At 38.9% G+C, this 24056-nt stretch overlaps 1 protein-coding gene across 2 annotated transcripts in view; it reads right to left on the bottom strand.

The window, feature by feature from the left end:
• Positions 1–799: 799 nt before the first annotated feature.
• Positions 800–24056, bottom strand: part of PDSS2 (decaprenyl diphosphate synthase subunit 2) — a 185201-nt gene continuing 161944 nt past the window's right edge. Inside the window, exons 7-8 of one of the 2 annotated variants that reach the window (XM_010989617.3) lie at positions 21550–21582; positions 800–1619 (exon numbers count right to left, since the gene is read on the bottom strand). In XM_010989617.3, coding sequence (XP_010987919.2) covers positions 1461–1619; positions 21550–21582 — 192 coding nt within the window. In that variant the 3' untranslated portion in view covers positions 800–1460. The remainder of the gene's footprint in view (positions 1620–21549; positions 21583–24056) is intronic. The other variant, XM_064486811.1, reaches the window with a different exon arrangement.

Raw genomic sequence — 24056 nt, 5'->3', positions numbered from 1 at the left:
TCTAACCATAGTTACTAATTAAGCCAGTTTCTGTCAGAAAAGACATTTCAAACAGAAGAGGGGAGTGTTCTCTCCAGCGAAATCTGTAGGCCTTCAAATTGGCGTAGCATAAACTGTACAATTACAATATTTCAAGTATGCTTAAAAGTATTTCATAATATAATACCTTAACCTCTATAGCTAACGTTTTCTTTTCACTGCAGGCCACATGCTGGGTCCTGATAAAACGGTTTTGTAACTTTTGGTGAAGAAACTGAACTAAAATGACTTCACTGACTGTTTGAGTGAACAAGGTAATAAAATCTGTTTGCTGTGTTCACTGTCTCCAGATAGGGCTGTAATTACACCACATAAGGCAGAAAGGTAGCTGAGTCTCAATCTAGATCATTTATGTAAACTCAGCCTTCTTGTCAACAGTGTTCTCATATTGCGTGCAGGCAAACCACAAAAATCATCTCCTGTGAACCACATAGAGATAGTGTCCGATTGCAGGCCTGTAAAATTGCTTACATTCGTTCTGTACTTGGATGTCTGTGGTTCAAGACCAAAATTTGACATTCTGAGGTTAAAAAAAAATCACCAATGAATTCCTCAGTATAATAATTATATATCTGACACTTGTAAAAATTAAAGGTATTCTCTATACCAAAGTATCACAAATCAGCACATTTACTTGAAAAAAAGCATCTTTTTCAGTTTAAGAAACAAAAACCAAAACACAAGTTTGGTGGTTTGGAATGTGTTTGGAAAAAATTCGGTCTTCCAGAAAGAAAAACAGGCAATTCCTATTATAACCAAGTTAACATTTGATAACATTTTAATCTCCTAGTTCAAATATTTGGCATTATCTTTTCAGCAATTTCCGCTCCCCTCCCCCAATCTTACAAAAACCAAGAAGCACAAAGTATATTCATACTGTATCTATAAATACAGAGACATAACTGCAAGAAGACAAAGCAAGTTTTTTCCTCACTCACTGAACTACCCTCCGTTATGACAAATTGGTCACTCGTTTTGGATCTGACAGTCCTCCCCGACTGGCATTGATAGTGTTTCTCTTGACACCTGCAGCTTCCAGCTTGCTCTGTCCTCTCTAGAAGGAAAACCACGGGCCACCGCCCTGGCGCCATCCTTGGCTCAGTCCAATCAATAAGGACTTATTTCCTGTCCATTTGCTGAGGTCACAGGAGCGAATCTCATTAATTATTTCTGCTACTGCAGCCTCAAGTGTGCTTCTGGCATGACAACTGAAAACTGCTTGACCTTTTTTTCTTCTAATTTTGTTTGTAGCAGTTCCAAAAAAGAAGGCAGTATTCATTTAGCAATGTGATAAAAAGAAAAAAAAGTATATGTTGTTAAAGTCATTTACACATTTAGATATTCCATCATGAAAGCTCTCCTGATCACCTCATTCCCCAGTTTTTTCAGCTAACGAACAATAGTGTCTTTTCAATTTGGTGTCACGAAAATCTGGTCACAGCAAACACAATGTTTTCTAAAGCAGTTCTGGCCTCCGAGGGAGGAAAGCTCTCCAGGGCCTCCAGTGCCTTGTTTCCATGGTAACGACACAGGTCAATAGCTGAAGTCACACCTTTGCCAGCTTTGATTGTTTCTCGCAACTGTTAAGAAACAAATGTACAATAAAAGTCAGTTTTTTAAATTTAACAATTAAATTGGGGAAGGGAGGTAGAAAACAAAGAAGGCGAGAAACAGTATAGGTTCACTGTATCTGCTACATTCTTTTGAGGTTAAAGAGGACATCATTCCCCAATGATTTTGAGGCACTAACATTCCCTAAGGCTGCTAGGTGTCAGCCCTCCAGAGCAGCACAATAGGCTCCAATCAGCCTAATTACACCTCCTCCCCCAACTCCCGCCCCTTGATACCTAGAAATGGGCCCTGCTGGAGGGTGGCGGTGATGAAGGCAGAGGGCATTCACATCTCTGGCATTTTGAATTCAGCAGCCTGATACTCTCTTGTGAGGAAGGCTTCATTAACATCCTAGTTAATAACTGATTTTTTAATACTGTGTGTTGACACAATAGTCTATATGAAAATTCAAGAAAGATACATAGTATTAGATCTGAACACTACATTTTTAAAGCTATAAGACTTTGGGAAGAATGAATTAAAACACTGTAAAGAATAAAGTCAATTCATGCCAACAGAGTTGATTTCGAATCCCTCTCCTTGACGACTGGAAAGGCCCAATACAATGGCTATATTTTAGAGCTGAAAAATAATTCTAATAATTTGGTCTGTCTACTTCCCCTTGCCCAGATTCCATCTTTTCTTTCTCAGTGAACACCTCTGATGTCTGCTTCACTCCCTAAACCAGAAACCCAGGAGTCCTCCTGCATCCGGTCAGGCACCACAGCAGCACCAGTGTTGCTCAGCCATGACTGAACTTTCTGGCCCCCATAGGTTGGGTGGGGCCATGTGACAAGTTCTAGTCCACGAGCTGTGAATGATGCACGTCACTTCTGGGCTGTAGCATTTAACCGTCCACCTGAGTCCCTCCAGAGCTTCCCCTCTGGTACACCAACCAGTCACATGGGAGATCCTCAGGCTGGATCCCAGAGTGACCACAGTGAGCACCATGGTGCCTCTCTAACCGCACAGGACAGGCAGTGTGGGCAAGAAACACATCTTTGTTGTCTGAAGCCACAGAGATTGTGAGGTTGTCTGTGGCCATCCTGACAGATGCAGTCACTAAGTCCTAGCGATTCTGTCTCACACAGAGCTCTCAAATTATCCTCTGCTCTTCACTCTCACTGCCACGACATTAGTTCAGGCTATCATCATGCCTCGCCTGGGTTGTTTTTTGCAATCACCTCCTAAAGAGTCTTCCCACCACCAGTTCTTTGCTCCTGGACTCCATCCGTCACGCTGCCAAGGAGATCTTTATAAAATGCAAATGTGATCTTGCTTAAAACCCTCCACTGCCTTCCAATAGCCTTAAGAAAAAAAATAAAGTCCCGGCACTTTCATGAGGCGTGGAAGTCCCTTCCCTATCTAGTTCTTTCCCAGCCTGTTTTTCCCCTTTTCTCTCTTTCATCATTATTTAGGGAAACTACCTGCAGCTATCAGCTCCCTTGAGACAGTCTCCACACACTCCTCTCTCCCCATCAAGCTTCCCAAATTCCACTTGGGTGGAATGAACTCAGCGAGGATGACACCCTAAGGAGCTAGGTGCCCTTCTTCCTTGGGGCCCTGGCGTGCCCTGTGCATATGTGGAGTGCAGCATTATTACACAGTGTTGTATCTTAATTCTCTATCACTTGTATATCTCTTCATTAGACTGTGCTACTGGATAGTGCATGAAACATAAAGGAATAAAGGAATTAACCTGCCTGCTTTATTCTTCTAATTAAAGAGATGAGAGAACAGAAGTTCAGAGTAAAAGCTCAGTGGCTCTCCCAAGATCATAGCTGGATAGTGACAAAGCTGTGATCAGAAGCCAGTTTTCTTAACACCCATCCAGTGGCACTCAATATTATACTCCACCAGATGCTCAGTATTCTAAAGATATTTCCTCCCTGCATATAAACTTTGGAACTGCTTCAGCCTGGGGTTCCCTGGTCTCCTGCCATCACTGAATGCTTGAAGGCACTAAAATGGTGCTGGGTGTCAGAGGTCGCCAGGTTCAAACTCCCATTCTAGCTTTATAATCTGAGGGAGGCCAAAACCGCTCTGAGTTCTAGATGGGGATAACACCACTCCATTGTAGGACTAGTGAGGGCACTATATGAGACAGCACAGAGTGCCTGATAGTGTCTAAAACACTATAGGTATTCAGAATGACTTAGTTCTTCTTCCTCCTCAGCCCTTAAGCCGTTGACCAGAGAGCTCTCCATCCAAGGGTCCAATCGACCAAGATCAAGTCTATTTTAGCTTGATATACAACAATTTCAAAGGTAGCTGAACTTGGATCAGGTCAGCCTTAAAGATTTAAAAAAAAAAAAAAAAGGAAAGAAAGAAAGAACATGCCCCTATTTTTATTATCTTTAATTCCTCCAAATCTAAATTAGACAGGCCAGCATTCTCTACTTGGGATTTCTAGGTTGGTACCTGCAGGCATGTGGATACCTGCATGACTAGATTTCAATTTAAAATATTAACTGAGCACCTATTATGTATAAAGAGTATAAAGAACCTTCTCTGCTTTATGGATCAGGAACTAATAAAGGGTATACTGCGAAAAGCAGCAAAGCCAAGGCACAAATGTAGGACTACAGATGATCAGAGAAATGAGAGAGCAATTTTGATTAGAAGAGATTCAAGAAGGCCTTACAGGGTACGTGGGATTTGAGGCACGTCTTGAGAATGTTGATAAGTAGTTATGGTGTCACGGTAGCAAGAAAATTATAGGAAAAGAGAATAGCTTGAGCAAAGGCACAGAAAAGACCAGAGCGAAGTGTCCAGGGAATGGAAACAGACTGGTGTGATGTATCTTGCAGGTGTTAGGGGATCAGGAGGGCTCTGGAAACCAACCTAAGAACTTTATTAAAATTTTTGATTATCATCAAATATTTTAAAAGTTGAAAGATTAGCACAAGAGTTGGTAAACTACGGCCCTAGGCCAAATCTGGCCCCCTTTGTTTTTCTAAATAAAGTTTTGTTGGAACCTAACCATGTCTGTTCATTTAAGTGTTATTGTCTGTGGTTGCTTTTGAGCTATGACGGCAGAGCGGCAGAGCTGAGCTACTGCCACAGAGACAGTATGGACTGCAAGCCTGTAACATCTACATCTACATTCTGGCCTTTACAGAAAAAGTCTGTGGGCTCCTGGACTAGCACGGTTACTGAACACAGATCCTCTACCTAGATTCAACAACCATTAATATTTTGTTATTTTTTGTTCTGTCTACTTGTATGTGCGTGTTTTCTGAATCATTTGAAAGTAAGCTGTTAGCATGGGTATGATGGTAAATTAGCTCTCCAGAGGAGGGAAGAAGCCCTCCCTGGGGCACGTGCAGATTTCTGTAGTATAAATACTCCCATCATGGCTGATTTCAAGCTATTAAGGGTTGTAGAATCACAAAATTCTTGAATATTTAACGATAGGCTCTGAGTTGGTGGGACTTGACTTGGACACACCACGGGCTACAGGATGCTTCACCCTTGTTTTGACCCTAAGATAAGAACATTCTCCCCCATGACCAGAATACTATTATCACAGCTAGGAAAGTTAACAGTAATACTCTACTATCTAATATCCAGTCCACATGCAAATTTCCCTAGTTGGCTCCCAAATGCCTTTTTTTTAGCCCTTCTCTCTAAACTGTAAGGAATTCTGGTTCACACACTGCATTAATTTGTTATGACACTTTAAACTTTTTCCCCCTATGATACTGCCGTTTTGAAAGGACCAAGCTGTGTGGTACAACGTTCTACATTCTCCGTTTCTCTGATTGCTACACTTAGTTTGGTACTCTATAAACTTTATTCAGCCAGGCTCAACTCAATATTTGATGGCGACCTATATCATATTTAACTATACAACGAAGGGTAATTCAGGTTAGGGCAAAATAGCACCCAGTTGGACATCACTAAAAGTTACTCAAGCCCTAAAAGAGTTAATTCCTCTCCCCCAATGACTGTTGTACTTCCTGTTAATACTCCAATTTGCTCTCCACAGGGTTAGGCTCACAGGACTTCCCATACCAAGGACTGATAGCTTCCAAGTGTAAAATGCCCATTTCAGGACTCAGCAGTAATCTAGTCCCTCAGGGAAGGTATTATTCCTCACAGACTTCTGTATACACTTCCACCAACTAAACATAAACTGCTGGCTCAAAGGAAATCCCTTAGCTATAATTAATAGAAAATAAATGAGACTTATTTTTATTATAAATTAGAATAGGTCATGAGCTTATCCTGAAAAAAGCCAATCTTGCCCTTTGTAAATAAATGTGACAAAAGACACATTAAGCCAGAGTTCCTAAACTCAGCTGATCATAAGATTCATTGGGGAAGCTCTAAAATGCAGATGCTGAGGGCCTCATCCCTGGCAATGGATTCAATAAAGCCTTATAAAAAAAGGCTTCTAAGGTCATGCCAATGATTAGCCAGATTCAGGAATACCTCACTCACTGGGGCATGTTTTTGAGTTACTGTACTTTAAAATTGTTATTTTAAGTTTATACTGTTTTAACCATACTTCCAATGAGTTGTCTTTGTGACAATCAAATTAATTTCAGCAAGCATTTCTTGGGCACTTTTATGACCTGGGTATATAGTCGGGGCTGTAGGTATAGAAACACAGGTGCTGCCTCCCAGGACCACCTGTTACAGGGCTGGTCATAGGGCTGCAGAACCAGAGAGGCTTGAATGGAAGGTTGAGGGACTGGACCCATGACCTTCGTTCTAACAGCTGCAAGAGAAAAGACCATAATCGAAAAAAAAAATTCTTTCCACTTTTGCCTTCACCTACATGTTGACTGGGCAAATTCCAAATTGATGTATAGGTAGAACTTTCCATTTAGGATGTGCTCAGAAGTGCCAGTATGCCCACTCTGGCCTTTATAACATGAAAAACACATTAGCTGTAGGATAAAAAAAAAAAGTGAATTATAAGCCTGCATTTTATTTTCCTGATATAGCACTTTAGGGCAATAATATAATTAAATCTCTAATTAAGTCAACTGAATAATTGTATAAGTATAGCATCACCTGAAATAAATTAAGTCCAAGTCCCCTGCTACAGGATCCAATTAAAGATATTAACACAGAGAGAAGAGGATGCAATGTACCTAAAGTTAAGTGCATTATTATTTAACATTTATTAAAAGGTGTTATTAAACACCTTTTCAGTGATAAATGTTGCTTTTATGAAACCCTTCTGAGAAATCATTGTTATGTGTCCGAAAACTATTTGGTACAAAAGTCCTCTCTAAATATTAAAGGCAAGCCCCTATTGTAGGGTCTAAGTAGCCTTAGAAGATGTGGAGGCAGCAGCTACTTCTCTCTGACGAAACCAAAGAAAGACTTCAGATCTAGAAGAAACCTCAAACACAATCTTATCTTTTCACTTCGTTTTGCAGGAGAAGATACTGGGATGAGACACGCTAAGTAATGTGGAGAAGCGTCAATAGCAAATTTGAGAAACAGCCTGGATTTCATTCCTGCGCATTTAGAGCTCTTCCCCTCTATGGCACTGGAAAAGATTCGGACATAATCCCGTTTTCCTTCACCCAACCAGAGTGCTTAGAGAGAACAGGGATACTAAAACTCAACTGGAACACAGAGTAGACCTTGTTCTGAAGAAACTGTGTAACAGAGAGTAAGGGAGTATGAAACAATATGTTAAAGCTCTTTGTTTTTTAAATGGTTGAAAACAGCGGGATATGGGTAAAAGGAAACAAATGGAAGCCATGCTGTTATGGGAAGAGACTACCTACCTCCCAATCAAGTGGTAGAAGTGGACCATGCTGTCTTAATAGAGATTATGAAGCTGGCAGAAATGACACTTCAACCTTTGAACATCTGCTAACTCATTCTATAGCTGAAAAATGCTTGATACACCTGACTTTTTACTTAGTTATGTCAACATAATTGGATTATCAAGGTGACAGAAATTAACAAAAATTAATACCATTGGTGGTATTAGAATCAGTCCTTAGAAAGGACTAGCAGGCAGACACCCAGACTGTAAGTTAGGAAAGCACACTGCAGAAATAAGTTTAGTGAAAAGATTGCCATGATTCCATGAGTCCGTAACTAGAAATATAGTTCGAAGGTGATGGAAGCCTCTGAAAAACTAAATTCCAACTATGGTCATTATTAATTATGAAAGTGACCAAAATAAGTGGCTACTGAATAAACTCTCTCAGGGCTCAAATTTGAAAAGGCCGAGGTGTGAAAGGAGGAGCCCATCATCCCCTCTTTGCTGAGCATCTGCCCTGCACGGAGCAATACTGAGGAGATCGGACAACGTCCCTGGTTTGAAGGAGCTGACAAAAGAGAGGCAGGAAGCTGTAAAAATTGTGTGGGAATCTATCCATAGGTCTGTATTATCACCAGGACACTGGCCACAAATGTTTTCAAAGTGCCGTTCCTCATAGAAAATGTTCAGAAACAAACAGCCTGGTCAGAAGCTGCTGAAGACTGATGGGTGTGCATGGGGGAAGGAGATGGTGATAAAAATAAGGGGCTTCAAAATGTAAAGTCTGTATGTCCAGTAAAAACAAGTATGTGTAAATATTTGCAAAAGATTATCGATTACTAAAAAAAAACAAAGGAAACAGAACAACTGAAGAATGAGTTAAAAACTGTAAAGACTAAAATAAATTCCATGAAGAGGGGCCTTTAAAGATGAAATACGCATTCAAGTAGCCCATTACAGGTTGTCAAGGAGGCCTTGGATGCAGCTACCATCCTGGATTCTGGTGTCCTTTGCTTTCCAAGACCACCTCCATCCTCCCATTCCAAACACAGTATTTCCTCTTGGACAAATAACTTGTGGCACCCACTGAGGGCCCTCCCTGCCAGTGGCTTTCTCATCATTTTTTCTGATGTTCCCGTCCAGCTTTTATCTTCTAATACTTCCCTTCTCTGCCTTCCTGCTCACTTTAGAGACCAGTTTCAGGTCTAGAGCACCTTCACAGGGGCACCCTCCCACCTCTGCCCTGCTCCTGCATGCTCACAATCCACATAAACGTCCTTCCCAGCTACTGAAAGACAGGAATGCCAGAGATGGGAGGGTCAAATGACTAATGCCTTCAAACACAGGGCAAAAAAAGATGAGGACAAATGTGCCTTCTGGAACACAGATCTGTGAACTTATGAACATTATGGCAAAATTCCAGAAAAGGTTATTAAATAGACAGTTTGTAAGCTCTAGAGAAAAGGCAGCGGTGATCACAGCCCCAGGATAGGTGGGTCACAATGAGCAAGTTATGACAAAGCACTCTCATTTTTCTTTTGATAAGGCCACCTGCCTTGTTAGCTTCAGAAATAGTAAAGATAGAGTATATTCAGATTTTGGAAATAGTCCTTAATGGAAAAGACAGAGATATGGGATCTGTATTAGAGTTTGGTAATACAGATTCAAATATGTAAAACAACTATTCCTAGAAAATGTTTAGTAGTGCATTTTTATCGAGCAGGAAAGCAATCTCTAGTGTGCTACAAGACCCAATACTGGGTTTCTTTCCTTTATCACAGTGCTATGCATTGCATGAATGAAGATGGAAAAGAAATACATATTAAATTTTAATTTTCAGATGTCATATAGCCGAGAGAGAAAGCTAACACATGGATAGCATCAATATTTTAATGTTTTTGACATATTGAGCAATAGACTGATACTAGCCAGATGAAACGTAGCAGAGTAACTGTATAGTTGAGCATTCAGGTTTCAAAAACTAATTGCAGAAGTTTAAACCTCAGTTTGGCAGTGACTCATAAAAATATGCTGAGAATCTTTGATAACCACATTCCATATATAAGCCAAAACTGTGATTTAGATTTAAAAAAAAAAGCAAATGCAAACTTTGGCAGTATCAACAGATGTACATGTCCCACAGACAGGCGGGAACAGTCTCACTGCAGTCTTTGATGGTCAATTCACGTTAAGAAAACTATATTGTTCAGTCCACGGTGCCATTTCTCAAGAGGGACATTGATAAGACAGATGGAGAGCAGTATTAGGATGGAGAAATATTTGGAAACATATCATCTAAGGAATGTTTAACCTGGAAGAAAGGAGTAAAGGAGCATATTAACCCATTGTCAAACTTCTAAAGCAATTAAATGGAAGAAGGAGCAGTCCTGTTCTACATGCTTCAGGAAACAGAGCAGAGAGCAACAAGGTGAAGTTTCTGAAAAGCAGATTTCAACTACAAATATGAAAGAGCTTTCAAATGACTAGAGTTGTCTAACAATGAATAATTTTTTTGACAAGATGTGAAATTCCTATCACTGAAAGTCCTTGGCAACTGGATAACCACATCAGAGAAATTATGAATGAAACTCTTGGCTGATGGGAGAGGTGGGACAAGGCTGCCTCCAAGGTCCCATCCAACTTCAAGATTCTAGCTGTCAGTGCTTCAACTGAATGCTCTTGCCAGCTTCTGAGTGCTAAGACTTGGTACAAAAGGGAAAACTACAATTAAAACCTTTCTCTAGTATGATCAGCTGTGAAATGTACTACAAACAACATACAAAAGTTCCTTTTTACTTAGAATAACAATTTAAAAGAATCTATAGGAAAAAAAATCTATTGATCTTAATTACTCAATCTACTGATTGGCTGACTTTAATTAAATATCTTATTTTGGCAAAAATGGAAGGAGGTGGAAATAAGATAATTTTTAGTTATTTCCTCAGTCACATGAATTCACATGCAAAGATACAATTAGGATGGTAGTACTTCCTAATATTAAAATAGTAATAATAATAATAATAATAGCAATAACAACAAAGACTTATTATCATATAATAAGATATATATGATAGTACCTATATCATAGGGCTGTTGAGGACTGAATCTATCTATATATCTTCTGTTTTACATACCCTACTAGGTGTATGTGTATATATATATATATATGTATATATATGAAAATATTAGAATTTCATTTGTGAAGAGAACCCATACCTATGTCAATAATGTCCTTTGCACAAGAGCAAACTTTAAAATATACATCACAGATTAAAAAAAAAAATCAAGTCAAATGCCTTTGGATAAAACCGTATTTACAGAGATGATAGAAAACTGAAGCAATTGTTAGATTAATTATGCTCTTCTATTACAACATATATATTTTTTTCTACCACAAGTAAAAGTGCCATATGGTTGTAGAACAAATGTCAATAGGAATTGGAGGTGGAGATTTTCCACATTTTCTGCTAAGAAAAAGGCATAAATATCTCAATTGATTAAGTATATTCCTCTGGATATACTTTTTTTTTTTTTTTTAACAAAGGGCACTAAACAAGACTACTGAGTTACAAAATACAACTAATATGTTTATACCTAAAAAATTCTTAATAATAAAAAGTAATTTTTACTAAAAATCTCAACTAAAGACTGACTAGCAGCGGTACTTGGGGTTTCGCACAACAGGACATCACTTCATGTCATTTTCATGATTTTTTAAAAAAACAATTTCAGGGTTCATCATACTATATTTAAGTCACTGGATAAAGGATTAATGAGTTCAAAGTGACAAATATAATTTATTCTATGCTTTAACATTTTTACTGTTCTCTAATAAAATATCAGAGTATTTTTCCTTTGTAAAATAGCCTGTAAAATTCCTATAGTATGAATTTGTATTGAGCTTTAAAATACTGACTTTTAACAAGTTCTATTTATTTTTTTTTGCAGAATTAAAATCATCCTGTATAATTGTGTGAGAGAGCAGGACACACATGACATTTACACTGCTCTCCTTTTCTCTTGCCAACTTCTGGAAGCCCATGGAGATGGGAGGTAAGAGGAGAGCTGGATGGTAGGAGGGGCAGATTTCATTTATGTCCAGACATTTTGACCTTTTTAAGCACCTTGGAGCAGAACCCTCCAGATGAAGCCACACAGGAATCTTTTTTTTAATCTCCTAATAGGATGAGCTATTCCCTTCCTAAGACTGATTAATTCACAGTAATATGAAAAATAATTGTAGAGAGGCAGCGAGGAAACTTTAGTAGGGAAACTCTGAACCTGGACATGTGTGACCTTGGGCAAAGCAACTTCTCTAAGCACACTTCACCTGTAAAATCGGAAAGATAATATTTATGCCACATTTAATTATCATGAGGAACAATTAAGATAATGTATGTGAAATTACTTTGACATCAGTAAAATGCTATACAAATGCAAGGTTTGAAGAGGAAGAGAGCATGGGATTCATCGCAAAGCTAACATGTAACATTTACATAATGTACCTGGCTTTAGTTATAAATATCCATAGACTATTTTACATAGATTCATTAAGGTATTTTAAATGTTTAAAACCTGTGATTATCAGTGAATCGGAAACACGCTTGTTTTGAAAAGTGAATTTCCAAATCACCTTGACCATTTAAAATTTAGTCTGTTCCCCCTAAAAGGAAAAAGAAAAAACATGACAAAGCAGGTATGGTATCATTTTTCTTGCCCCTTCCTCCACACATGAGGCTGTTAGGCTTGTGCATGGCCTCCTTTTCAGAGTGAGATTTCAGAACGGATTTCAAGGCCTAAACTTTCAGCTAAATACATTTATGAATCTGTGCTGTGAACTACTATCTACAAATTGTGAGTATAACTAAACAACTCATTTCATATAAATTATCATATCTGAATATATGTATATTGCATGTATAAATACCTCTAAACATACATATATAGCTTAATATATATGTATGTATGTAGTTTAGAGATACTTCCATATAATTAAAAACATTTTACTGGCCTACTCAAAACTGACCTAAATTGTTGACTCTGTGTCTGAGAATTCAGGCAAAGTTGTGTTTGCTACTTCAGAAACAGAAGTACATACAGCTCACGGTATGAGTAGATGTGCCCGTTTTCAAAATGTAATTAAATTCAGTTTAGTTCAGTTTATAAAAGTTTACAAACTTTCATTAACATTTGATAGGTAGGGTATCTGAGGTTAGCAATATGGAATTATATTAAAGTGAGGTTTAATTCCATAGAAAAAGCAATCATTGCTTCTTGGTTATCTTATCTTCTGAAGGAAATTTAATGATTTATAAATAATCCCTGATTTACCCATATTCTGGCTCAAAAAGCTAATTTTTAATTTTAGTATTATATTCCAGAGAGGAACTTAATTCTGCACATTGAAATTCAAAAAGCAAAACTGGGACCATGAAGCTTTTTAGCAAACTCAAATAGAAATTCAATAAGCAAAACATATCATAGGTTACAGACTGCAGCAATGAGCCACTCTTGCCTGTAGCTTTTTTAGGAGTGAATCAATAAATAGTATACTCTGTAATCTCATGACAAAAGCTATGCTGGTTATTTAATTAAAAAGAACACGGTGGGACAAGAGCACTCACATCATGTGGGTAAATAGTCCTGAGGGTTATTTGAGGAATACATAAACTATGTAAGAGTGAATCTGAGTTTCTGTTATTCTACTTGAGTCCATATCTTACTTATACATTTCTTAAATCCTCCTCAGGTCCCAATTTGTCATCTGCTGACACTTGGGGACCACTTACCTCAAAACTGCTACCACTAACGCCAGCACCACCACCCACATGACCCTAGATTCCTGACATCCTTGTGCATCCTGACACAAGATGAGCTCAAAACACACTTACGACTTCCATCACCAGAGCGCACCTCAAACAGAAAAACTCTGTGTACTGAGAGCAATGACAGTGAAATAAATGTATATACCTCAGCACGCCTTCCAGGCAGATTGCATCAGACTGGGGGCAAATGCAGGAATCAATGTCTGGCGTGAATAAGTTATTCTCTGTGCCATGTACCTGTAATCGTATCTGCAGGAATAATACCTCTTCCAGATGTAGGGGGCTCTACATTATGGGGCTATGGTATTTGTTAACACTGATCCTTGCTACCCTCAAGAGAATAGTGATGAGAACTTGTTTTAAATGGATATATCTATAAAACTTTCTTGAAAGACTGAAGAATGCTTACCAGCATAAAAAAATCACAGTAACTATTGTACTGGTTCAGCAAACATAAATCATAAGACAGTCACTTACTAGACAGTCACTATTTCTGAGACCAGAATTAGTTAGATTATGGAGAAATGCATATCATTTTCTGGATGTTTGTAAGAACAGAGCCTGCCTACAAATTCCCTTTTACTTCTCTTTGTAGTATGTCTAAAGCACCTTGAGAAGCAGTGTGGCAGTAAAGAGTACAATGTGGAGTCAGCAGACCTGGGTGGAATCATGTCTGTGAGATAGTAACTGTGTGAACACTGTTAGGTTATTCAACCTCTTCATAAAATGAAGAGATTCAGATACCGAATTGAATAGAACCACTTGATTAAAGTACTTAGTGTGTGTCTTGAACAGAGTGCACACTGAAAAACATGCATACAATAACATGCATCTTAAAGAGATCACAGGACAGAAAGGCCTACAATCTTTCCTAACTGGTGCACACAAATCTCGTCAGGAATGAAGATAAAAGGTAGCATAATTTCCTTGGATCTAGAACAGGGACACCTTCCATAGGGGGCACCGTTGCACCATGCATGAATCAATCTTCAGCGGTACATCGTTGTCTTTATTATGATCTGGTGGACAGGTAAGATCTTTCATCAAGCCAGAAAGTCAAGGACTTGGGGGGAGAGACAGGATCTATGCATCCACAATCTTTAGTAGCATCTTACACATCACCAACCTACACTGGAGGTCTTGTAATCTCTACTGCTACCTCAGTAACTGTGCTATTTCAGAAAGGTGGTTAAGGACATTCAGGATCAATATTCTGTCTCATGTGGTCAGTGGGGAGGCTGAGTAGTGCCTGCAGACACTGCTTAGGAAATATTAGGGAATGTCTTCAGATGTATCAACTGAACAAATTACAGCTTTCTGAAAGATCAAACGTCTTGAAATCACAAAAGTCCTTAACTCTGTATGAAATCAGGCTGTAGTATTACTGAATGAGTTTGGAAATATCAATCTAAGGTAAGGACAAAGACTTCTGACTTACTAAAATCACATTCAACATCTACACGGAGATGCCTCTGTTTTCATTCCCTCAAAATATATAGTTTTGGAAAATGCATGATGCCTTTCCACCTTTTTTTTTTTTATGATAAGGAAAGAGACAGTATTCTTTTTGGATCTACTTAAAACTATTTCAATGGACTAAGCAGGCTCCCCTCTTGGGACAGACGGCTCAGTCCCCCACATAAAGTTACACAGGCTCTCCCTGCGCACAGGTGGCTCCCGATACCACAAACTGGGAGCAGTAATTGAATCCAGCTATCCCACAGTGCAGAGCATTTACCCACAGAACCAGCCTGGCAGGCATCTGTAGTTAGTTTTCTAGACTAAGATTCAAAAGGTTACCCCACCTGAATCTTTGTTTCAACCCAGAGAGTGCATGGCATTGAGGATGCAACCATTTGATTGAAAATATACTTGCGGAGAAATAAGAGGAGTAAAGATGGCGTTAAAGATGCAAAAAAGGAATATAGGCACAAACATCTGGCACATCTTGGGTTATCCATTCATTCACTCATTCATCAGTAGTTCAAGACATATTTATTGGGTACCTAGTATGTGGCAGGAACTGTGTTAGGCCCTCAGGGTATAAATAGTGCGCAAAACCAGACATGATTCCAGGCTTCCAACTAAGAACTGGTCTTCATCAACAATCTAAGTTTGCCTTAGCTTCCTGAGAAACATTAGATATTATGTAGACACGTAGCCCAGTAATTCAAAAATGACAAATTTAAGAATGGGAGAGATTGCTCCACTAAATATTATTGTTATAAACTAAATAATTTAACATTTTATATGTAAAATTGGAGATAAAAACCCAACAAACTATGAATATATGACTTGAAGAAGAACAAAAAAGATTTACAACTGCCTAGAGGATTGAATTCAAATAGTATCAATAGTATTTGGGTGAACAACCAGAGGGGGGCATATTCTATGATGTCATAAAGAGGCCTTCATTGATATCATTTAATAATTTTATTCATGATCCACAAAAGACAAGAGATTATGATCACTAAATCTGTTGATGCCATTGAGGTGTGTGGGATTGTTAACACCTCGGAGAACAAGAATCTAATTTTAAAATAGTATTAAGAAATCAGAGGACTAGATCATCAAAGCAAGATGATAGTCGCTGGGGACAAAGGCAAAAAATACATGCACAGACTTCAAGGAAAAGAACTAGCTTGATGATGGGGAATGAATGAACGACCAGAGGGTGACTGCTTTGCAAAGAGACTTGAGGACTCATAATAAGGCACAACTCTGGTTCAAGATACTATTGTGTGTGTGATTAGAATTTATTTTTGATTAAAAGTTTCACATGGTACAAAATCTGTTTCACTTTATTATGGACAGAAATTGATCAATTATTATTTTTCCATCACTGAAAACTGCATTTTGAAGGAGATTTGGAATCAAAGCAGTAATTGCAAAAACCGAGTTTAGTAAATTAATTGTTTTGGAAAAAATTAAAATCTATTCCTTATTGCTGAAAAAGATTCCCTCAAAACAAAAAACCCCCCCACTTTTCTGAAACGTGATTGCCAAAAGAAAAATAACTTGTTTTATCTGATTTTTAAGGAAACAGAGAATGGGGGGATTTGAGACTTTCAGATGGCAGTTCTGGCAGTGGCTTCCAGCACCCACCCCTGCGCTATGGGTAGGTCATCAGATCAGTGCCTGAGCTGTGGGCTCAGCGTATGAGGTGTCTGTCTTCCTCAGTTATTCCTTAGCACCTCAACCACAAATTTAGGCCTAGTGCAAAAACTCACAGAGTGAAAGAAACACATTTTCTAATTGTGTATTTCCACCATTGCCATAGACACAAGCAATTCTTTAGGAGCCTAGAATTAAATTCTGGTTATGTCACTAGAAACATGAGTTCAGGCAAGTTATTTTCCAATTCTCAGTAGCTCAGGTCATAATCTGGAAAAATTCCAATTCAAATCAGAGTTTACACTTGTAAAACAGAAACCTTTAAGAAAAAAAATGTTTAAATATTATTACCTTAGTGCCCTTATTTACATTTTTACATGTTGTCATTCAGTCTTTATCAAGCATATAAAAGTTTACATAGTTGCACCCATATCATAATAGTATTTGGATTTTTTTCCTTTCAATTCTATTTTAAGCATCTCATCTAATTGGACCACAAATTCTTAAGGGAAAAAGATGGGCGAGGGGAATGTCAATGCTTCTACATAGTCTCCATAATTCTCACTACAACAGAAATTCTAAATGTTAAGACAACTTTAAGAGGTTGGAGGAAACAAGAGATTTAGTGCATGCAGTGATGCTGTTTGGAATATGTTACCAAAGGAGCTAATGCGAAGTCCCAGGGTAGAAGAAGGAGCATCTGTCCAAGAAAGGGGTACAGGGAAGAGAAAACACAGCAACATCTGGTCTCTAAATGTGCCAATGTGAAAAATTCTCAGAGCCAGTTAGCCAGGGTTATGGGAAAGAACAAGCAGGCAAAAACTATCTGCCAAAAAAAAAAAAATCTGGCTTTGTCAGAAAAGAAAATACAATAATACAGAAAATTTCCTATACTTAATCTTCAAAAAAGAATTTTGGATTTAATACGCAGCAAAATGGTTGAAGCAATTTATGGACAGTAGAAGAGAAGAAATAGTTAAAAGGGCAAGCCTTGAAAAGGAGAACCATGACATGAGAGGAAAGACTCTTTTTTCTTCTGAAAGGGAAGTGATGATGTGTGATCATGCAAATGCAAATGTCTGTGGACAGCACAGTTTGCTGCTGGGAAGGGAATTTTAATGTGTACCCTATGCAAATGCGTTTTATAATAAAACAAAATATGCAAGGCTTCTGAAGTAGGGAGGGAAGAGGAGAGCAGTCGCTTGGACACTGTGCCTGAGAGGGCCAGGGGTGGGGTGGGGGTATGGAGCCAGGGGAACACAACACTCTGGGACCCTGAACAAATTCTAGGAGAGAGGGCATGTCAAAACCCACTCCTTCCAAAAAAAATCTCCCTCTAATGTTTGAGAACTGGATGCCTGATGAATTAATACCTGCAAAATCTTTCTTTATTGAGTACTTAACCTTGAGCAATTCTCCGTGCTTAAAGTGAACTCAGTAAGAAGACGTTAAAAACAAGTCTCTTTTCTGTACTGAGTCATGGGGAAAATTATACGAACTGTACAGAAAAGACTGGAGATGGATATAAAGACAGCTCCTGCAAACCGTTTAGAGTCTTTGTATCAAAATTAGCATGATTGCCAAAGCCCGTGTAAGGCCCAGTCTTGGGCACTTACGAAGAATGAGCAGGAGGCTGGCCCACACTGCTGAGAGTCTGGTTTTGACCAAGAGATATTTATTCATATCTGTATATCTTGAAGCAAATTATTAAAAAGAAATTGAGAAACAATCTGTCTCTCTGGGACGGAGATATTTAAGCCAGCCATTTTGAAAGTGTTAAAAAATTAAAACTGCAGAAAGCCGAACCATAGGTGCCATGTTTTGCCTGAAGTGGTAAAAATACCATCTGCCTCAGTCTTTTAGCAGCATGCTTATTTCAAGTAGCAGTAGGCTGAACTACAGGCATACGCTCAGCTCCAGCTGGGGAAAATACACAGACGTTTGTAGATGTTTTTCTAAGTAAGAGTAGTCAACATATTCATTTTCCTTTAGACGTATATATTAGTTACCATGGCAAACCAAGAGTGAAACTGGCCTGGGAAATGTCTCCACTGGTCCCAACACGTGCCCGTGAATCTCTACAATTCAATAGGTGGCACTCTTCCCTCTAACACTGAACTCAATCTGCTGTGCTTAACCTGGGGCCAGGAGCCTGGGGAACACGGAACAGTCCGAGAGATAGGTACTCAGCGCTGCAGACCAATTACTGTAATTTAGATCCCCACAGTATTGCGCATTTATAAGCAAAACCGTCGGCACCAGTTTTCTGGTCACAAGTCACTTCTAGTAATTATATTCTGTCCAATAAAACTTCTCCTGCAGGTTTAACTAGGTAAGTAAGATGCTCCTTGTTTTTCCATTTTTGAAGCCACTGGGTAGAAATGCCTTCTAGTTGAACAGCTTCCATCCCTGCCCAGCCCCAGGTGGATGAGCTTCAAGAGTGGGTTGAGTGCTCTGGTGCTGGTGTTGACCACGTTACAGAGGCAGAAGAGACTTGATGAATTAATAGTTGTTGTGTGCTTTGATATCTTTAGATGAAAGGCACTGCAGCAGTGTAAAGCATTCGTACCCAGGCTCTGTCGCAACAGGAACTTAATTAAGAAGTAATTCAATTTCTTTTCTGAGTGTTTGAGGACAGACCACTGTTTTGCTAAATGTGATAGACAGTCTCAAGATCAAGCTGAGATTGATTTTGAAATGATCGCCTCTTCTGGCCTCTCCCTTACTTCCACGCCATTCTGAGACTGATAAAATTTGAGAGATGGCATACAAAGCCACAGAGTACATGGCCAAAATAATTTTCTATGGTTCTTAAAATCTGATTTTTTTTCAGATAAAATCTGGCTTTTGTGTAAATACACACCACTTGAAAATAAAGAAATTTCCAGCAAAAAATACATTTCACGATACTCTCTAGAAATAGCCACTGAATTTTTCAAATGCAGTTTTAAAGATAAACCCACCGCAGAGCCCTAAGCTGCCAAGCATGATGCCTGCATCAGTCAGCATGAGTACCAGGATCATACCACGGACTCATGACACACTACATAGACACAATACTGCAAGCTGTACCCTGCAGGCATCTCCCTGATACTTGGCAGAGATGGATATAATCTTTTTTACCCACGTTACTTGAGTTTGGGTCTATGCATAGATAATATGCCTGGATTAATCACCTAGATCAAGTTGTGCCCTTAAATGTCAGAATAGCACCACATATTTCAGTGGAGTGGGTTTCTGTTTACAGGCATGAGAAACATTATCACTAGGCACTTGGGAAGGCAACCTTAGGGCTGCTGAACATAGGAATGAACTGTGTTATATATATTCTTTGAATGGCTAATTTGAGTCTACAATCCTCAATTCCAGACCTCGGCCTCCTACACTTTTTCTAGCCCAATGCTAATGCAGCACGTGTCCACACGCATTTGTCAAGCACCCTTACATGCCAGCCTGCGCTGGGTACAGACGAAGTAACCACGGACAAGGCCATCGAGGGCCTTGCCTTCAGGGCTCTTATGTTCTAGTGCAAGAAGAAAGAAAAAACAAGCAATTAAATAAAAAAAATAATTTTAGATTATGATAAATGTTAAGAAAAAAAGACAAAGCAAAGGGGGACTTTGGATACGAAGGTCTGAGTCAAGGAAGCATGTGAGGCAAGGCCTGTGTCAATCTTGTACAGGTAGCAGTCAACCTCAGCCCAGGGCCTCGCACGTACAAAACATCAGCCACATGGTGCTTGGGTGGATGAAGTGGATGAATGAATGGATCTGGATCTCAGTAGTACACAAGATAAGAATATTCCCCTCCCTAACATAAGAATGTCTCCTGTCAAGTTTGGGCCTCAAGAGTAGAACAGCACTGCTCTAAACTGCCTCTTTCATCCTAAGGAAACTGAGGGAAGACCAAAAAGGCTAAGTCACTGATACTTAACCTTTTGCAGTGAGTTGGTGACAAGTCTCTGGAATTTTTGCTCAATTTTGCCGTGAACTTAAAACTGCTCTAAAAAATAGTCTATTAAGAAAAAAAAAAAGTGACCAGAGATGTCAGGAAGATGCTGAGTTCAGTTTAAGACATTTTGAGCTTCTTTGTCTGGGGGGGACTCAAGAGGTCATGTTCACAGCCCACCTTTGGGAGCAAGGCTCAAGCAGACTTCTACGATGGAGTGACAGATACAGAAGTCCTCCGTTTAGAGGTGCTTCTATTAATCTAGTTTTCCTGAAGAAAGCAAAAATTTGAGATAGAGAAAAGGAGGAGCTGCATTTCAGGCAAGGACAAGCAGCAGAGTAAAGGCATTGAGCCATGGGTGTGCACCTCAGGGCTGTCAGGAGAGCACCAGGTTCTGGACGAGCCCTGGAGAGATCACGGAGAGATCAGTTGTCCCACTACAAGCAGAGCCCTTACAGGTCGTATTTCTTCCTCCTTGTCTTTAGAGTGCAGGTGTGCTCACACTGGCTATTCCTGACTGTTGGAAAAACTCCAGATGGTCAGCATGTTCCTTTAGCCAGGCAGCTGTATGCACCCCACACACCTGCTAAAATATTCCATTTGTTCCTCAGGAAAAAACAGAACGTGACCCAAGTATGTTCATAGGCTTGCACTGGGGCACTGAAATCAGAAATCCTGCAGCAGTTTTTAAACAAGGCTGTGTGTCAGAATGATCTGTGGTGACTTTTTTCAAACCCTTACATCCTGCCCCTTACATCCCTTACCCGATGCTGTGGTAACCCAAACATGTATGTTTTCAAAAGCTCCACAGGGGATGTGAAAACTGCTGCCTTTAAGAATCCAAATCTGCCCTGTACGGTGCTTCCTAGGTATTACCTGATAATGCTAAAAGCTGTTTCCCCTAGTCCAAAGGCATCTTTCCAGTGACGGTTAGTGATCTTATTTAGCTTATTTTTCTTCATAGCACTTACTACCATCTGACATTATATTATGTATTCATTTAGTTGTTTATTAGTTATCCATCTCCCCCGCTAGCTTGCAAATCATGAAAGAAAGAGCTGATCTGGTTCACTCTTGTGTTCCCAACACCTAACACAGTGTCTGGAATAAGGTAGGCATGTAATAACCTTGTCGCTAAATGAATCCTATTTTATCTGCCAATGCCTGTTACTTAACTGAATGTGATGGTTCTCTTTTAACCTTTCAAATACAAATGAAAACCAAATACCAAACTGAAGTGTATAAAACTCTGTGGAATGTACAAAATCTACCTACCTTAGCATAGTCTAATCTTCCTTTCTCTTGAGCCTAAAATAGAAGAGAGGGAAATTAATTAGCTCCTTAAAAATTATTTAGTATTTCTATAACTTCTGCTTTTCAAAGAATAAGTCAACTCTCTCTCCCTCTCTCCTATCTCTATATATCTATATAGTGAAAGATACGTAACTTTCAAACATATTGAAAAGTTGACAGAACAGTACAATGAATGCACACATACGCGCTATCCAGATCGGATGTAGCAGACACCATGACTCTTCACCCCTCCATGCTTCCGCACACATCTTGTAAGCAGAGGACATCTCATACGTGATCATTTTCAAATTAAAAAAACTAACAGTAATGCCACATCATCTAACATACAATCCATATTCAAATTCCTCCAACTGTCCCAAGAACATCTTTTACAGCTTTTTTTCTCAAACTGGAATTAAGCAAGATTCACAGACTGCATTTGGTTTTTTTTTAATTAATTAATTTATTGAATGCATTTGGCTTTTATGTCTCTGTTTAGCCTTTTAAATCTAGCTCCCTTCCCCCATTTGTCAAGAAATGAAAATTGTTAACTTTTTTTTCATGAAAATAATTGACTTTTTGAGGTGACCAGGGCAGCTGTCTTATCAAATGTCTCTCTTTTTGGATCTGTCATATTATTTCTTCATTGTGTCATTTAACTTGTCCTTGTTTTGCTTACAAACTGAAACTTGGGTCTGAAGGAGCTTGCTTGGATTTAGGTTAAACGTGTTTGGCAAGAATACTTCCTGCGGAACATTATGTACTGCATAATGCATCAATTCCGGAGGTAGAAAATGTCAGGCTGTCCCACTCCTGGTAATGCTATACATTTGACCACTTGGTTAGAGGGGTGACTATCAGATGGTTCCACTGTAATGACATATTTCCTTCTGTTCAATTAGTAAGTAATCTGTGGGGTCAATTTTTTCCCATTTTTCTTGGCATAATTTTTATTATGCCATATTATGTCAAAAGACCCCCACCTCCATTACACCTTCACCAGAGATGGGTGAGGAGACATCCATCCTGTATGAGGTCAAATTTTATTTAAAAATATTTTTAGTTATTAAAAAACAATTTAAAATTAAAACATATACTCAAAAGTGTTACACATCAAATCTGAACATAATAGAGACAACCAATGTGTTAGTCTTTGCTGGCAGGTCAGCTCATTTTTTGTAGACTTCACAATAAAATTTCTCCTGCCACCTCTGCACAGAACAAGAGCCCTTCAAGTTACAAACTGGTGAGGTCTTGAGACCATTTTGTTCCTTAGTTCAAAATGACACTACATAGATAATGAACATGGGCAGATTACTTTCATGAGAGAAAATGAGATCTGTATAACACTAGTCCTGACTCTTCTTGCTTCTTTATAATCTTTCAAAAATTTATCCAAAGATGCTTGCATTTTTTCCTATTTTCATAATAAGCAACTTATAATAAGACACTGGCACCGTCACAAATGCTTCTGAATAAAAATTGAGACTTGCATGGTTTCAATGAAACAAAAGGCCTCTGCAACCAATGTACTATTAAAAAAAATGGGAGTTTTCAATCTGCTCTTCAAAGATTTTTTTGGGATCCAGAATTTTCAGTGAACTAAGAAGAGGCTGAACCTAATCCTGAGATGCAACATACCAGCATGAATACGAGTCGGTTCTTGCAGATATGTAAAAACCAGGTTTATTCTTCTCTCTGATCAGATATTTCATGCTGACTTGTTTGTCTGTCTATGGACATCTTTTCCCAAGAGGAAATAGTTTTGTCTATACTCCCCACCCTCTAACTTCTGCAGGCAGGGTAGGGAGCCCCTGAGCTCGTCTGCATAGTGCACTCATGACCCAGCTACTGACTTTCACACTGTGCAAATATGAACTGGCCTTGATCCTATGAATAATCCATGGCTTGTGACCAAAACTTCAGCAGCAGCATTTCACAACGTGCTTAGTCTTTATGTTCTCAAACTCCCGGCTGTCTCTCAAATTCATTTTAGGTTAAGAGTTATCCGACATGGAGGCCAATCCTGTGGTCACAAGTTTTCCACCTTGTTCATCTTTTCAATTGTTCATCCTTCTCCTAACCTTGCTGATTAGCATGGGCTGCTCAGGCACAGTGCTCTTCCAATGACGCACAAACTGGGAGCTCTATGGATTACTCCTACCATCAAACAACTCATTCCGCAAACACATCTGCCACTTCCTCACTACCTTCAATCTTCTTTCCGCTCTAACCAGCTCCTCTTTGTTCTAGAGCCTTTAACATTCGCATCTTCCAGTGTTTAACACAAAGGACATGTCAAAAGCATTAAAAGTGGTATTTGTTGAAAGTTAGAAACTTGAAAGTAGAAAGCTTTCATATCTTGACGCTACAAGGTAAAAGTGTGGAGAAACTAATTTGTATGATTTGGGTGGATTTTTCTTTTTGGAGGTGTTGAGCCATTTCCTTGTTTGTCTCAGGAAAAAAAAATTCAACAGCAATTTCTTCAG

The sequence above is a fragment of the Camelus dromedarius genome, chromosome 6 (assembly GCF_036321535.1).
Source record: "Camelus dromedarius isolate mCamDro1 chromosome 6, mCamDro1.pat, whole genome shotgun sequence".
Taxonomy (NCBI): Eukaryota; Metazoa; Chordata; class Mammalia; order Artiodactyla; family Camelidae; genus Camelus; species Camelus dromedarius.
Note: the sequence above shows the minus strand (reverse complement) of the source record. Positions and strands in the feature narration are given on the sequence as shown.